General features: G+C 45.2%; 1 protein-coding gene across 1 annotated transcript in view; it reads right to left on the bottom strand.

Annotated features, from left to right (window-relative positions):
* TMEFF2 (transmembrane protein with EGF like and two follistatin like domains 2) overlaps positions 1 to 17,131 on the bottom strand; it is a 102,758-nt gene that overhangs the window by 39,835 nt on the left and 45,792 nt on the right. The window contains exon 5 of the mRNA XM_072341583.1: positions 2,944 to 3,040. Coding sequence (XP_072197684.1) covers positions 2,944 to 3,040 — 97 coding nt within the window. The remainder of the gene's footprint in view (positions 1 to 2,943; positions 3,041 to 17,131) is intronic.

Consider the following 17,131-nt stretch of genomic DNA (forward strand, 5'->3'; position numbering starts at 1 on the left):
GTGACAAGAAGCTTTCACATATTAAAGTAGCAAGATGTTAAAGACTTTCAACTGAACAGTCTTTGTTTTTAACCCAGAGAAAGAGATTCACTAATGGAATGCCAAATTGCATTCACTCTTGTGATATTAGGCTGCGGAATGGGATAATAATATATGTGTGCTTTAACATGCCTCAGAAAACCTGTTATTACAGTTGGTTCTTTTCTGCCTTTTCTTTGTGCCTTCCAGAAAATGTTCACGCGCATATCTTACCCCTTCGAGTTGTCTTTTATGTGGCAAAAACCCTATCGAAATCCCAGGAGTCTAACCATTAACAGATTGGTTTTAAGGAAATGAAACGATTTAAAAATGATGGTGACACGCTACAATAGCACAATTCAGCCGAGTGACAATTGGCAATGAATAACACGGGGGGGGGGGAAAGAAAAGAGGAAAGAGTTAAGCCAGAGACAAGGGACTGCGAAATAACAGACTGTAGCAATGCAGAATAATGTTAATTGTCGCTTTAAATCATCAGCAGCCCAACCACATCTGCTATCACACCTGTGCTCTCCCTTCTGATCTACCCTGACACCCAGCTACAGCAGGCAGGCAGCCAGCCTTGCATCTCCAGCTCTGAGCTTTGGCTCTGCTGCCAGCTCGCATCCCCCTCACCTACAGCAGACCTGGCACGGATCCTGTGAGCCCTGAGGGATGGGGACACTGCTCATCACCACCTAACAGCAGCTCCCAGGGAGCTCCTGTCCTCATTTGGACTTTCAGGTAACCCCAGTGGATGGGAACGCCGCTTACTTCTGAAATTAGACAAGCAGAACAAGCACAGATGGAATAAGAAACTGCAATTCCACTTCCCACTTAATCCAATGGAATTTTTCCACGTGCTGAATCTTTGCAGAGACAGGGGGAAGTGCATCACGATGAGACTATCTGGTGTCGAACACGGAAATTCAATTAATGTACGTTTTGAAAGAGGGATCTGGGTTCCCCACACACGGCCTGCTTTTATTCCAGAAATGAGAATAACAAAGAACTAACGCCCAGAAGGCTCATTTTTTAGAGAGACGCTTATCCACGACTAATCATGGGGCAGAGACAGGGAAGCAGGGCTCCGTTACGGTAGGCACATGAAGTTGTTTACTTCAAAGCAGCCCTTTAACAGGCTTTGCACGGTCTTTTTTACTTCTGGATAGAAATCTGCTTTGCTGCCTTTTAGCATCCTCCCAGCAAATGCCCTTCCCTGCTCCCCGCCCTGAGCTGCACCTTCCCCTACAGAATGATCGCCTGTCAATAAAGATTGAGAACTTGCAGCTCCCGCAGTTACTGCATAAGCCGGGCTGTTTGGAAAGGGAGGAATTAGTTGCAGAAGCTGCAGTGAGAATGTTGCTGGGCTAAGTTGGAGCTGGCTCCTTTATCAAGCTATTTCCGGAAAAAAAATAAACACCGCTCCTCAGTGCTCGTGATTAATAATGTTATCTGGTAGCTAATTTTATTCCTTACCCCTCTCTTCTGCCGCCTTCCAACTTGCAAGTGCACTTAATTATGAAAACATGAGCACTAGACTGTAGATTTTGATGTATTAATTCTACCACGGCTTTTTTTTTCAGCACTGCACCACCAAATCTCTCAAGGATAACTGGTCAAGGAGACACTGAAATTCCAACAGCAGAAGTCACTTCCTTAAACCAAGTCAACATAAAGCATTATCCTCCACACAAATTTCAATGCAAACTGCACTGCATCGCAAACTGCAGATTTCAACTGCAAACCAAGATGCATCTTGCTTTGGTTTTTGAACACCTGGATTTCCCTTGATGCCTGGAGCCAGAGCTAGACTTCTGTGGCTCGTTTGCTTGGTACTTTATAAAGATTGGGCTCAGAAGTCTCAAGAGGCCTGGCAAGACCAAAGCAAAATGAGCACGAGTCGATCACCATACCACTAAGTGTCTTCACCGTGGTCAGATGCCCTGCCTGGAGGGGCCTGCTGCACGTTCCCCATTCATCCCTTTGTTCCTCCATTCTCCTTTGCTCTGCTCCTACCGTATGTGTCAGAGTTCAGGCAATACCACTTTATTAGTATCTCTGTATCCATCCTTTATACAGCAGCAGCTGCCTTCAGCTACAGGAGCGTCACTTAGATCAACGACTAACGTTAGCAAGATTATTCTGATGCCTTTCAAAGTTTGTATCAATTACTTAGACGGAAATATGAAAATATGAGGCTTGACACTAAGGTGGTGTTAAAAATACAACTGTATGGATAGCTGCTTTTTTCATCAGCTGGCTGCTCCAAAATTACAATACAATGATTAGCTGAAGGTTGACATACTACGAGCTGTTTGCATTGTACCTAGGCAAACTGACAAATCCAACAACATATTCTAAGCAGACAGAATCATTTTCCTTCAGCTTTACGTGACTGAGGTTTAAAACAACAATCAGAAAAAGACTAGTTTTACAACCTCTTTCCAAAAATAAGATATAGATTTCTACTGAGAAGATGTCTGAATGCAAACCCTATTTGCAGTCTCTAACATTTGAGGGTTAGGTGTTAGACTCCGGCAACCAGGAAAAAGAGAGACAGGTTTCTCAACATTGCTAATGCCACACACAACACAATGATAAGATTAATGATACTTTTTAACTGGAAAAGCTGTAGGTCAATTAGTTTTCCCAGTTCTGTTTTTAATGGAGAACAAAGCCATAAAATCCAAGATGGAGTAAAGTAAGTTAGAATAGCAACAAAATGGACAACCGGACTTGTTCTAAATTGCGCGTGTTCCAAAATGACAAACACTTTCTCAGCCTAATAGCCACTTTGGTCACTATCTAATGAATTTCTAGGTACAAAAAATGAAACGTCTAATATTTGTAATGCTTTCTAAACCACGGCACCTTTAAATAATACAACATGGATTAAAATAAGAGTAGACCAAATTACTGTACCAAACGTCCTCTGCATCTTCGTCACACTCTGCCCCAAACTGGCAAATGTCACAGGTCGATGTCTCTTTTTGATTGGTTTCACCTGAGCCTTCATTGACTGTTGGATGGAAAGCAAAAGAACATACATTAGTAAAGGCAAAGTGCAGCAAAGCACTTTTCCCTAGAATAAATCTGGAGCATCCCATAAGCCCCCATTAGTTCCCTTAGTTCTGCAACTAAGGGCAGAAGATCCAACTAAAACATACCTGTGTTCATACACAAGCATGCAAACACCTTTTGCTGTCTTTCAAAGACCGGTGTTTTCTAGCAAGCCTCAGCACCCAGTGATACCCATCAGACGGCTGCAGTATGATTACACCAGCCTGGAGGGCAGATAGCAGTCAGCCCCAATGGACAATGCTACGTGCAGAAACGCCCTGTGCGCTCATGCCTTTCTTCCATTTGGTGCAGGGTTACTGCACACGCTGGACAAGTTATTTAACCTCTGCTCCAATCCCTATTTGTAAAATGGGGAAAACGACGCTTTCTGATGATAATAAGAGGGGAAAAAAACGTTTTGCCCTATTCATCTCTCATCTTTATACCTGTAACGCTCAAGCACTGGAAAAAAAAAGAGGAACCTCAGAAGTCATACTCTGGCTTTCTTTTTCTGCACTGCAAGAGTCTGGGATACGTTATTTCTGCTTCCTTAAATGACTCAGGAACTCATTATGTTCCCATCTCATACGAGCTAATGTACAAGAGCGGACAGGGTGTCCAAGTGCCTCCCACCATTAGCATCTCCATGGCCACGTGTGTCATCCTGAACCTACGGCACCAGGAGCTCATGCTGCTGTACAACTCTCCCCATTTCTCTGCAGCCACTCCCAGGCCTGGGTTTTTCATTGACTTTTTATTCTTCTCTTTTCTTTTTCTATATATAGAAATCTCTTTTTCTGAAGAGACAACTTTGACAGCCACTCTTGGCCAAGGATTTGCAGTGGTTAAGGTATTCAGCATGGATACATGATCTGGATTGATCAAGTCCTGCTGCTGCACTGTGCCACAGTTCCTCCTTCTGTACAAGCAGAATGGAATCTTTGGCAGACACGCTGGGATCAGTAACGAATGCAAAGCACACAGAGACCTACGGTCACAGGACTTCTTGTGACAGCCACCACCAGGAATACGAGAGCTGCTCCAGCCAAGGAGCGTGAACAAATTCTTTAAGGCAAAGAGCTATCGTTTCCTTAGTTTGCTGTTCTGCAAACCACTTCGCCTATATTTCCTTTGAGTTAAAAACACGCAACCTATTCTTGCCACTCTCTAACGTTTCTACTAATAGGAATCCAGCAGGTGTGAGCTGACGGGGGATTTCACGTAGGCCCACATCACAAACTAAGCGAAACACCTACTGAAGTCATTCAAGTAAGTAATGGGAAAGATTTAGTAAGTAAGGAGGAGAACGTGTACTCGGATGCAGCGCAGTACTGAATTTCTGCTGAAAAGTAAAAGGTAACTCCTCCATGTTCTTTGAAGAAGCTCTGCGTGCAGCATTCCAGCGTACACAGTGTCATTAAATGCCCAAGCATGCTGCAGTCTTGATTACTGAAGACAGCTGCTTCTCTCTCTCTCTCCTCTCCCCAGCACCTACGGATAACATTATTATTTACCTTTCCTCAAGGTGTGTTTTCTCTTCCTACACAAACACGCACATCCGCACGAGCGCCCGCACCCAGAGTCTGCCAGACACAGAGCTTTGCTTTCTGCATGCTGCGCAGGTAAGCGCCTCGATAAATGCGGACATCTTAGAGTTATTTTCCTGCTGCTTTTCAGCCTGAGGACTAGCAGATGCGTTTTTTCTAAGGTGACTCTTCTCCTTTCCATTCCTTGCTGCATTGCTGATCTGTGCTCGCTTTCATAACCCAACCGACAAGGAATGTTGGTGGGAATAATGCAGCTTGTGAATTCCTCTTGCTAAAAATGTAAGGAGTGCGATTCTTTTCTGTTTGTTTGTTTGAATGCAAGTTATAAAGTTCTCAAATTAGCAACAAGGGATGTGAAGCACTTTGCTGATGGATCGTACTCTGAGGAGCCAAGGGATGTGCAAAGGGGAGCTGCAGAGAGCCATGAGGAAGGGAGGCACTTAGGTGGCAGAGTGCAGAGCCCAAGCTGATACCTTGGGCCTCTTCGCCTGCATGACTGCACAACATGGCATCCGGGGGAACTCACTGCATAAAGAGGCCCAGAGTCTGGTTCTTACACCCCCTGTGGTCCCAGATGCTCTGCACATTTCCTTACATAGCCCAACCAGCATGCCGCTGCAGGGACAACCCAGTCTTCTTTACCTGATAGTAAACATGTCTCGTACTGGGGCTGGTTTTTACAGATGACCCAGCTAACTCTTAACTATGGCAATTTTAAGTGACAAATGTCAGCATTCTGGTCACGTGCAGAAAATACGACATAATTAATACTTGTATACTTGACTTGTCGCAGTGGGATGTCTTTGCAGTCGCTAAAAGAAGAGCATCAAACAAAATGGCTCTAGATCATTCTAAGAGGAAATCCACTTGATTCTCAGCTATAAAATCTAGGCAATAACAAAAATCACATGAAGATTAGGGTCGATGGCCATTTTGGGATGAAAGATAACGTGCAAATTAAACCGCGGAGGAGGAGAAGAACAATAATCTCCAGAGCAGCTGAGGTGATCCTGTCACACGCTTCAGTATTAACAGGATTGCTCTGGACGAGTGACAAGGAGAGCAGGCAAAGTGAGAAGGCTCTGAGAAACGAGGGCAGGGAACCAGCAGAATTTACTAAATGTGTCAGAACAAACACTACCTGCATCTCTTCCAAACAGCTAAACCACCTCACAAATGAGACCAATAAAAGCCCAGATGCTGCGAGTGACTTCCTTCTAATCAATAAGCCCTTTTTCCTGAAAGCATTAGCTCAGTCAAAACCTGCAAAGTGAGAAAAATGAAGGGTGCGAAGCAGGGGGTGGACTCTGCTCTCAAAGCCTGGCAGAGGCTCAGAACAACATTATGGTCAAAATGAAAAGTAAATGCTCTACTGTGTCGGTAATAAATCCCAACTCTGACACGTCGCGTTCTGCTTTCCTCCCGCTGCCTGGCTCCACCACAATAAATACACACTTACTCTCCCTTGCACATACAAACACGCTGGGGCAATTACATGTAGCACGATGAAGCCGTGCCTCCAACCAGCAGAAGCCCTGACACAGAACTTCACAAGGAGAGCTGCCATGTTTGCCTTCGCATCAGCGGGCACCTGGTTGGGTTCTTCAAGCCACCAAGGTTCAGCCCTGGAAATCACCTTTCCATTAGGGATGAGCAAACTCCTTAAATCACGGCAAGGCTCAAGACTGAGCAGGCTGCCCAGGACAGCAGATGATGTTTCACAAGGTTTTAGCACTCTGGGGCTTATCTCGGGTGCCTACATATTGCCTTTCTCAGCCAAGTGCTGGGAAGGGCTGGGCTGAGCTCAGCTCACACACATACCCATGCAAGGTTTTCAGGGTGGAACTAAAGGGATCCAGCCAGCTCAGATCACTGATAAACCACACTCTTATCTCCTTTCTAAAGAGCATGCAGATACAGCCAGGCACCACTTTGATGCCAATCAGATTCTATTTGCAGTGTTTTCCAGATCTCATACATCTCCTGGGACTCTCGGATTATAACTTTCTTAACCTCACAGCCTGTGGATTATCTTGATGAAGACCTCAGTTTCTGTTTGTATTTCTTTTGAAAGATAGGACTAAGTTTTAGGGCTGTGGAGAAAAAATGTGTGAGTGTAATAAATACCAGGAACAATCAAGTTTATCATTTTAAAAACTCATTATTTATATAGGGCCAATTCACGGTTCTTCAGTCACGCGTACTGCTGTGTTTATGTCCAACAGCAGAAAAGCACTTCTCAAACAGAGCTCATGCCGTGCTGAGCTCACCTGCACCTCGCGCTAAAAGCTCCCCTTCTGCCATGGCTGCGGTGCTATTAGGACCAGAAAACAGAGCCTGAGCTGCACCCTGAGTTCAGACAGTAACTACTACCAGAAATGCTTCACGTGATCACTGAGCACTGCTGCTCTTTCTAGTTCCATCTTTCTTTTTACCTCCCGTCTTGCTTTCTCTCAAGCCTTCCTTCCAACAATCTTTCAGCTTCCTCCTGTTCCCCCGCAGCCTCACTTATTCATTTTCGACAAGGAAACTAAGATGTGATGTGGTAGATTTTCAATAAATGCTTACAAAAAGCATTCAGAGAGAGCAAAAAGCCCCTCAGCACCAACCACCTCCTCTGAGCTCGAGACGAACCACCTTTCAGCTAGCTTGCATAAGAAGAGCCTTTGGCAGCCTTTGGCTGGCTCCCATCTCCTGCAGGATGACTTGTGTTTATTATCAGCCTTGTTGCACCCACCTGGGAGATCAGTGCTGACCAAAAGCCCCTGATTGAACTCATTCTTGTCTTTTTCTTTCATTTACATGTGCACGTCTGTGCCTAGCGATGGGAGAGGAGACTGGTTAAATAACGTGAGAGTTATGATTTATAAATTCCACTTCACCTCCTCTTTAGCGAGTAACGAGACATTGGCTTAACAACACACACACATGGTTTCAGAGGAGCAGGGCTGTTCCTCTGCATCTATCTGATGGCAATTTGCTCCTTTCGGCAGGTGCAACTGGAGGTTTCCAAGAGCACCTGGCTCTGAAGTCAGGATGTGACCCTCTCTCTATGGACCTGCACAGGGACTTGCCTGTATTTGTACAGATATAGCCAAGAGGGAACGCATTCAGCTCTTACTCTAAGTTTATTTATTCTAAATCAACAGCGTTTGCTTGTTTCCATCTCGTGCGTGTCCCCACTGCTCCCATGGTGTGTTTGATAAAAAATTAAATATGATGAGTTGAGGCCAGTTTCTCCTAGCAAATACCTCTAATGGCGTTTCAAAAGGAACGGCTCGCTGAATAAAACCCTATTGTAGGCTTGCTGAATGCTGACATGAAACAGCTGTGATTACTGCACCCTTGTGCGTTTCCCCTACAAAACTCAATGTTTGCCTGGTGCATGTGGGATGCCAGCATCTCAGATTTATGAAGGTGTGAGATGACCGGCACCGACGCTGTTTGCCAGCTTGAGGAAGAGGAGGTTCATTTAATTTTGCCAAGAGCTTCTTCTCATAAACAGCTTTGAGCGAAAAGCCAAGCAGCACGTGGGGACTATTCATCTTTGCCTTGCCTTAATTTAAAGGGAAATCAAAATCACTTCCTTGCAGGAGAATTTTCAAGGAACAGATACAGCTTGTTGTAAACACGCCTGCAACGCTGCCAAAGCTTTGGTGGCACCCGGCCCTGCTCTCATGTATTTCAACATGCCTGACGGCACAAACAAAGCAACCAAGTGGCCATGCACACAGCTGCATGGGTGGAATACGACGGGTCAACACACAGAACTGCTAGTAAAGGGTGTGGGAGGAGATTACCGCAGTCCTAACTGCAAGTGCTGGATGACCCACTGGGATTGACGAGAAACAGAAGAAGATAACATCTGATTCCTCATCCAGGTAGGCTAGCCTGGCTACACAGATCATTAAACAATTGCACCAAGGGAGATGGGAAGCTGCTGTCCAGGTATGGATCCAATAAGGAAAGATTCCATCCACGATTTTACAAAGCCTACAGAAAGGAAGCTCAAAATGGGTGACGGGACTTTCCAGTGCACTGAAAGGGTACATTATCAGCCTCCTGCGTGGTGGAAAGATTAACAGAAGGCTTGAATTTGAACCCATACAGCTTCTCATCTTTCAAAAGACAAAACGAAAGGAACAAAGATAAAACCTCCAAGAGCTGCACGGCATCCACTCGGTGACTACTTCAGTTTTAAGGTCTTTGTCATTTTGCTATTGATTTAAGTCTGTGTACCCTTTTGAATATTAGTATGGCTAGCAAGATAGCAACATCATACATAAAAACGTTCTTTATTCTAGAGCAGATGAAACTCCCAGTGGTAAAAGAAGATTTAGGTATCTCTGAAGATTTCTTATCACTGTGCAACATAACTCTCTAATGGTTCAGTGCCTTGGAGGGTCATCTGAGATCACTTATCACATAAATCACATAGGTGGCAGGCTATAAGAGCGGAAGCCTATAGCAATTTCATGTCTTTGCTAGCAGACATCAAATCTATCTTTTAGGCAGACTATAGAGGAGATAATATGCCACTCCATTTAAGCCACTGAAGAAACTCAAATCTGGGTATTAACCAATTTTAGGAAGCTGCTCCTAGTCTTGACTGCACCACAATTACCTTGGGAAATGACTGGCTTTAAATCCGAACACATGGGCACAGGAGCCGGGCCCAGCTCTAATTTACTCTGAGGCTTCCGTAAATCACTCTGGCAATGGAAGGCGGTGTCACAGCGAGGGAAGTCCAATTTACTTTATGTCCCATTTACATAATCAGGGCGGTGTGAAGTGGCTCACGGTAAAAATGAGTCGAGTCTACCTTTCGCTGAACTCCGTGAGGGCAGCGCAGCGTTCTTCTCCCACTCCACTCTTCTTTCATTTTACATTAATTTCTGTTTATCTCTGTGGCGCTAATGCAAGGTATACACGCACAGAACTGAGCCGTCTGGGGCTCCGAGTGGTAGAGATACTCATACCTGTGACAACCTCATACCCTGGGATGAGGTCTCAGAGGGAGGTGCCTACAGCAAGGCAATGCCCTTCCAAACGGGAACCACAGGTGGACTTTAGTTGGCTCCTTCCCCCACCAGCTCTGTCAGCAGCCTGCGTGCAGAGAGTAATCCCCAGTGTGCTCCTGGGCACATCCTGGCAGTTCCTGCCCAGGAATAACTTCTTGTTTTTGCAGTATCCCTAGGCCTTGGCTTTTATCTCAGAGCTGAACCCCTAAGCTGGCACAGCCAGGGCTCAGCCCTGCGTTTGCCTGTTTCTCTGCAGGTGAAGCAAGTAAAAGCTTGCAAAGCTCCAAGTCCTGCAGAGGATACAAGATTCATGCAACATAGCTCCAGTCTTTTATATAACACATACATACGTACATTGCAGCATTTAACTATGTGAAAATGTCCGGTAGTAAGATGGAAAAAATCAGTATAAGTCAGTTTTTCCTCTTTCTAACTGTTATCAGTGGGCAAGCTGAGGCACTGTGTGAACAGCACCGTTACTTGGCCATTGCATTCCTTGCTCTGCATGACCATGTACAGGAAAACAACCCAGACCCAACGAACATGGCACACAGGATGAGCGCAGCACGCCAATCTCTGCCTTCACACAAGCAGAGAGTGCAGATCCATTTACACCAGAGTGATGGTGCCCCCCGAGTACAATTTTACAGCTGTGTTTATGATGGAAGGAGAGCCATATGGTACGAAAGGTTTAAACACTTAGTCTCACTTGATTTCAATACAATTCATATACAGAAAATCAGAAGCCCAGCAGGAGAACACACGATTTCATTGTCACTTAGTCATGATTAACCTTTATGAGCTTGCACAGATCTTTGTCACCTGGAAAGTCTTACAGGTTGGGAAGGATGCCCTGACAGGCTGAGCTTGAGCTCTCCAATGGCTGTGGGGCAGTGTTAACCCCAAACCGACCCCATAAACACACCCTCTCTCCCCACCTTACCCCAGGCACGGCCGGCACAGAGGGGACCACGGCATGGGGATGCTTCCCATCCCCATCTCCTCCCTCAGACTCCAAGCAAGAGGCTGGTGGTAGCGCGCTTTGCAAACATGCTCCTTCTCATTAATATTGATTCACCCACACAAACACTTTAGCTATATTCGCTGATTGCATTACCATTGCAGAAGTGCAATTAACAAATTAAAAGGGAGGACTGTGATTCAGTTTAATTTGGGGAAAATTTTTACTTAAAAAAAAAAAAGAGTCTGATGTTTGAGGATCATTCCCCTTTGCTACTAATTTTAATGCCTTGGACGTGCGTTAAGAGCAATGCTCTCATGAGAAAGAAGCATCCTGATATAATGCAGTAATGCCATACACAGGTACTTAAAGAAGCATCCAGGCAAAAACTAAACTAATAAAAGAAGTCCTCCATGCAACACCAAATGCTAGATCGCAAATGGATGCACATCACCACTGCGAGGGGAACGGGGAAGCACCAGTTGGACGCCATTTGGACTGCTTGGAGAGCACCAGCCTGTTGGCCAGCACTTAGAAAGTGACACAGACTGTGCACAATCGATCCCGGAGCAAGCAAATTGCACAGGTATCTGTGGGGGAGGGAAGGGAAGAGCCTCTGCACTCGCTGCCATTCTAGATGCTTGCATGATAAAATAAATCAGCAAGTTGTCAAAGCTTCCGAGCAGCAGCCGGACTGCTTTTCTCTCCGAAAGCCAACAGAGCACATTATGGAAGAATGGCCACAAAATGATAACTCCCTTCCCTCCCATCTCCTCCAAAAAATATCTTTCAGGTGATCTAATATTATGAGAAACCATAATCATTAAGGATTGATCATGCTAATATAATTTTCTGGATGGCTTATTAACCTACTCAGACATGTTTTTCTCTACTTCCCTTCATTAGCGACAGCAATAATTAGGTAAGGCCAGAGTAGCAAAATTGATCACCTGCTGCTGCCGAAGGGGACAGAGAATGTATAGTGGACATTTAGCATAATGTTCTCCGAACTCCAGATGCATTCATAACGTTTAGCAACACAGCTATTTCCCACCTTTAATAGAAGGAACCCATTAATGTAGGTATTGTACAGCAGAGGTTTGGTCCCTTCCAACCCAAACCACTCTGTTTCTCTCGCTCCGCTAGCACAGCAAGCTCGTGTAAGCACGGGATCAACAAAGGCAGTGCTGATGAATTCTTCCATTGCTTTACCATTCCAGCAGCTGGCTTTCCTGAGCTTCCCTTGCACATGTAAGCAGTAGGCAGCTCTCTGTAGATAACAGCATTAAAGGGAGCTGCAAAGAGTTGACATTACAAACCTGGCACTCCGATGTCACGCCGCACAAACAGCGAGAGGGAGGATCTGCCACAGTAAAAGCCAGAGATAATGCCAAAAAGCATAAACCCAACACATTGACCTTATTTAAGCCCAAACAGTTTAACACTAGGATATTTAGCACAAAAATGTCGGGAGCACTCTTTATTCCACACACACGCGGATGTTTTCTTTAAATATGCAATTGACTTGATATCTGCAATCCCCCCTCTTCAGATGCAAAATCCAAAATAATGATTATATCAGTCATTGCTTAATACATTCAACTGTGGCCCTGATTTTCATGCATGAATGGTCATTTACATATCATTACCCATAATGCCTTCCACTCGGATTTCTCCCTCTAAATAGAGTAATACATTTAAAGTCGTCATTCTAAAACAACAACAACAAAAAAACCTGCTTGAAAGGGGGACTTGGGTTTCTCGTTATCTTATCTGTGCTCTTAGCAGCTAATAGACCAGAATATTAAAATGGAAAAGTCTCAAGCGTGTGTGACAGCCTCTCCAGTGAGAAGATCTTACAGGAGAGCCAATTACCGAGGGGTTTCTCTGAACTTCGGAAACGCAGATAAACACCAACAGAAAAGCCAAAGCAAACCAATCAGAAGCAAAACAGTCATTAGAATATGCTGTCTCTATTTTCCCAACACAAGCCCTCGCTGGGGGCAACACTGGTTCCTCGCTGCATGGGGAGAAGCATCCCCGCAGGTGTTGGCTTGGGGCTTCTACTGCTTGCCACTAATACTCAGCCCCCTGGTATTCACAGCCAATTTTACATCTTTTATGCAATTAATAAATAATGGAATCCTCACTAGCGGGCAATAGAGTGTGGGTTTTTCTAAGAGCGAAGAGACAAAGGGTGCAAGCTGTATTTGCTTTAATGAGCAGTGAAGGAAAAAGGTATTCTCCCGGAGGACTTAAGATCCCACGAACGGTGTATTGCCATCAGTGCTGAGTGAGTATCAGGTTAATGCTTTCTTAAATTGAAATACAAGGCAGAGCGAGAACAATTATTTAGTGGAAACTCAGACCTACAAGACATTGGGACGTGTGAGATGCTACCCTTTGACAGAGAGGGTAAACAATTATCTCAGCCATTTTCTTAATGGAGTGGCTGGACATCGCAGCAGAAAACACAGAGGATGCTCACGGGAGGGAATTCAGCCAGGCAGAAGCCGAGCCCTGCTCCCTGATGAACTGGGACCCAGCTGGTTCCACGCCGTGGAAGCTGTCAACACCATGGGGATAGGAGAGGTCAGGACAGGATGACTGCTGGAAACATATGTGCCATGCAGAAGGAACTCTCCTCCTTGTTTTATTCTGGGCTCTCAAAACCAAATCAGCGTTTTGGCTACTCTTGATAACTATCGACTCCTTCACACTTTGGCATGTTTATAGCCTGTTCTCATCCTGCTCTGCTGGATGCTGGCGTGGCTGCATGCAGGGAAATGCCCAAGCAAAGCACTGAGGAAGGGGCAGCCAGATTAGCAGATCCCAAGGCAGAGCCACAAGGGTGCCACGACCCACAGAACACGCAGTGAGCTCAGGGAAATGGAAAGCTTTACTTTGGGAAAAAGAAGACTGCAAAGAGACTAGTCGTCAGACATAAAAAGAAGTGTTAAAAAGGCTGCTATAAAAAGAAGGGTAATCAATTGTTCTTCACATCCACTATTTCGGAGACAAGAAATAATTGACTTAATTTATGGCAAAGGAGATTTGAGGCAGATATTAGGGAGAAAGTCTTTCCAACTTCTAAGAACAATGACTTATTGGGCAGGGATGCGCAGCAATGAAGCAGGTGGATGCTGTGCTTCTGAGGTGGGTCTGCAACAAAGCAAGGCACAGTCTCACTGCAGCTGAGCCCAGCAGACCTGAAGATGGACTGGATTATCAGCTGACGCCACTTCCAGAACTATCTACCTATATAACTACATATCCACAGCTCTACGATCCATTTTCTGCAGGTTAGGCAATGGCTGGGCTCTGTACTGCATGATTCAATCTTGTCCAAACTTTTTTTTTGGTCCTATTTCAAAAACATTTATTATTATTATTATTATTATTTTTTAATGGTTAAATGGGTTGCAAAACCTGGGCTAACAGAGCAATACAGGTAAACGCAGTGCAATTCCCAGAGCGGTTGGCAATGCGTTTCCAGCCTTATCACACTTGGTTTCTCCTCTCCTTCCTCCTTTGTCAGGCCCAGGGCAGAGTTATGGTTTATTTGCACGGTGATAGCACGGCCCTTCAGAAAGGAGATGTAAAATGATGAATCAGAAGGCCAGACACAGCCATCTGTCACATCCAATAAGCACGTGTGCGCTATGTGAATGCCTGCTCACTCCAGTAATTAGCTGGTAAAGCTGAATGGGCGATTCTCAGGCAGAAATGCATGAAATGCATTTTGATGCACAGAACAATTACGCATGTGACGCGCAAACTTCCAGATACCTTAAAACTATTTCTATGCTTAGCTTTGGGGGAACTTGACCTCCTTAACCCTATTAAGTGCAAGAGGGCACAGCAGGAAGGGGGGGAAAAGAGGGAAGCGAACAAATCTCAGCAAGGCATCCATGCCTTTAACATGCAACTTTTCCTTCCAAAAACTCTTAGATAATAAGGAAGAATAGTCCGCAGTGAATTCTAATGAGAAAAAAGAGACATACAGACCAGAATAACAAACGTGTTCCACGTGACTGCTGGGAAAAATGAAGAGTCTGATTCAAGTTCTGCTCTAATCAATGGGACTCTCTCAATTACCTCTGCTAACAATCACATTAAACCCTTTGTGTTTGGCTGAGTAGAGACAGCAAGCAGATGAGAAGCAAGGACGCCCAGCGATCCAAATGGCAGCCAGGCATCAGGTGAATTCACTGTAAATGTACACATATGAATGCAGACAGAATGCATCTAGGTGCAAACAAACTGTACGGGTGCTACTTCAGCAGAGGGGAAAATACTTATTTTCCCCCCTTAGAACAGGGGTTCAGACAAAAATGCAGACAGGGAAGGTAGCTGAGTCCTTGAAGTATAACTAAGCAGCACAAACCTAACTAAGCAGTACAGCTCCACCCATGAAAGACACGCACACTGGAAAACACTGCCTGATTTTAACATTAACACATATTGAAATAACATTATCACATATTGAGTACTTGCAACAGACGATGTGATGCTCTTCCTGCTCCAAGTGCTCTGCATACGTGGCTTCTTTGGGTAACTGTCCTCCTGCACATAGCAGCCCAAACACACACAGTGCAATGGCGTGGGATGCAGGGCCCTGTGGGGAGCAGGGAAGGCTGCCTGGTTTCTGGAGGGCTCACATCAGGCTTGTGCTAGATGTCATTAGAGCAGAGCTGGCTACCAGCAGCAGGGGACCCAGTCCTGGGTACTAACCAGGGAAGTTCTTTGGGAGAAGTTAATGAGCATGTCTGTGGCACTGAGTGACCTGGTTTAATGGGCACGGTGGTGATGGGTTGAGGTTGGACTAGGTGATCTTTGAAGTCTTTGCAGCCTTAATAATTCATATGGTAGATATGGTATGTTTCTTTGCAAAAGTCTTTCCAGAACAGAAGTAACGTAAACCACTCGTTTTAACCACTGCTTTCATGCACCTTATTTTACAGTGAGTTGCCGCAAACTATCCCTGTAGTATTTTGTTGTAATTACACGCAGTAAAAGGAACAACTGGGTAATTAGCTCAGGCTCTGCAATAATATTTCCACATTAAAACGTACGTACAAGGTACACAGCTCGTGTCCACGTGTTAATCACAGGAAGAGCAAAAGAATGCTCGTCTGAGGGGAACTACAAGCATTGCAAAGCTCTCTGCCAGCTATCAGAGCTCCAGCATTGCCACCATAGAGGCCGGGTGCTGCCTTCGCTCAGAGCTCTGCCACCAGCAACAACGCCATGTTACAAAACCAGCTGCTGGTGCTTCTAAAGGACATCCATCCTCCAGGGAGCCCAGCACCCCCAGGAGGCAAGGATGGAAAAGGCCATTTACACACAGTTGGGGGAAAGGAGTGCTGATGCTGATGGGGGCAGAGCAGGGAAGACGGTCCCTATGCTTGGAGGCATAACAAGGAGCTGCTGCTTTGGGCTGACAACTGTGGCTGCTCTGGAAGGTGGCATGAGCTTAGCTGTGGTTTGAGTCCTGAGGGCTGCCTCTCACATTGAAGGATTTTCTGTCTTTCATGAGCGTTTGCGCTTCATTTAAGCCCTAAATAAAGCACAAATATCCCACGGGAGCAAACTTTACTCTCTACCTGTCAGAATAATTCCCTACCTGAATTAACTTGCGGATGCGCTTTAAAAAATAGACACGTCTTCTCTCGAGCATGATTACTCGCCTGCTTTATTTTCCAAACATTTTTAATACTGCTTTCCCATTTGGGACGCCAGCGGAATCGTAGTAATGGACCGAGGGGGTGAAGAATGAACACGGGCTCTGATTTTGTTCTGGTTTGCACAAATCCCCACAGGCACAGCTGTTAGCTTAATAGCACCTGCCTGCTTTGCAGATATATGTGCAACAAATTCTTTTAATGGGAATTTGGTATCCTCCGTTATCATCCCGCATCAGGCAGGGCTACGCCCCGAGGGGGGGGAGGATGAACTTTTATGATCATAAGCCTTAGGAAAGCAGCTTTAAAGAGCAAGTAAGTTGCAGAGGAAGGCATGGGGGAATGCAAGAAGCAGCACTGGTTGAACAACATCATCCTGCCTGCAGCCCTGCTCCCTGCCTTCAGGTCCATACAATCACCTGCGATTTCTTTGCTCCTATCCCTGAGATATCATTATGTCACAGGGAGCAGCTCCACGGCCCTATGCTGTGCGTAGCTGCTTTGTTAATGCAGCTGTTTTCCTAACAGTATTTCTGCGGTAAAACAAAATTCACACACTCTGCATCCCCTGAACAATAAAAGACTTTTCAGGGGATAAAGCGTAATTGCTTGGTGCATCAAGCATGATTGATCCCCCTGCATTTCCTGGTAATTACCCTCCAGAACAGCGTGCATCAGACACTCCCTGCTATCAGAAGCAGTGCCTACGGTCTTGTGGTCAGGTTACTAAAATGCCCCCCGCAGCACATGACCTAGAAGACATGTATGAATATCCTACTTAAGTGCACCTGCTTTTCTGCTTGGATTCATATCTGATCAAAGGAAAAACAGAAGTTA

Source organism: Excalfactoria chinensis, chromosome 7 (genome assembly GCF_039878825.1).
Source record: "Excalfactoria chinensis isolate bCotChi1 chromosome 7, bCotChi1.hap2, whole genome shotgun sequence".
NCBI classification, from domain to species: domain Eukaryota; kingdom Metazoa; phylum Chordata; class Aves; order Galliformes; family Phasianidae; genus Excalfactoria; species Excalfactoria chinensis.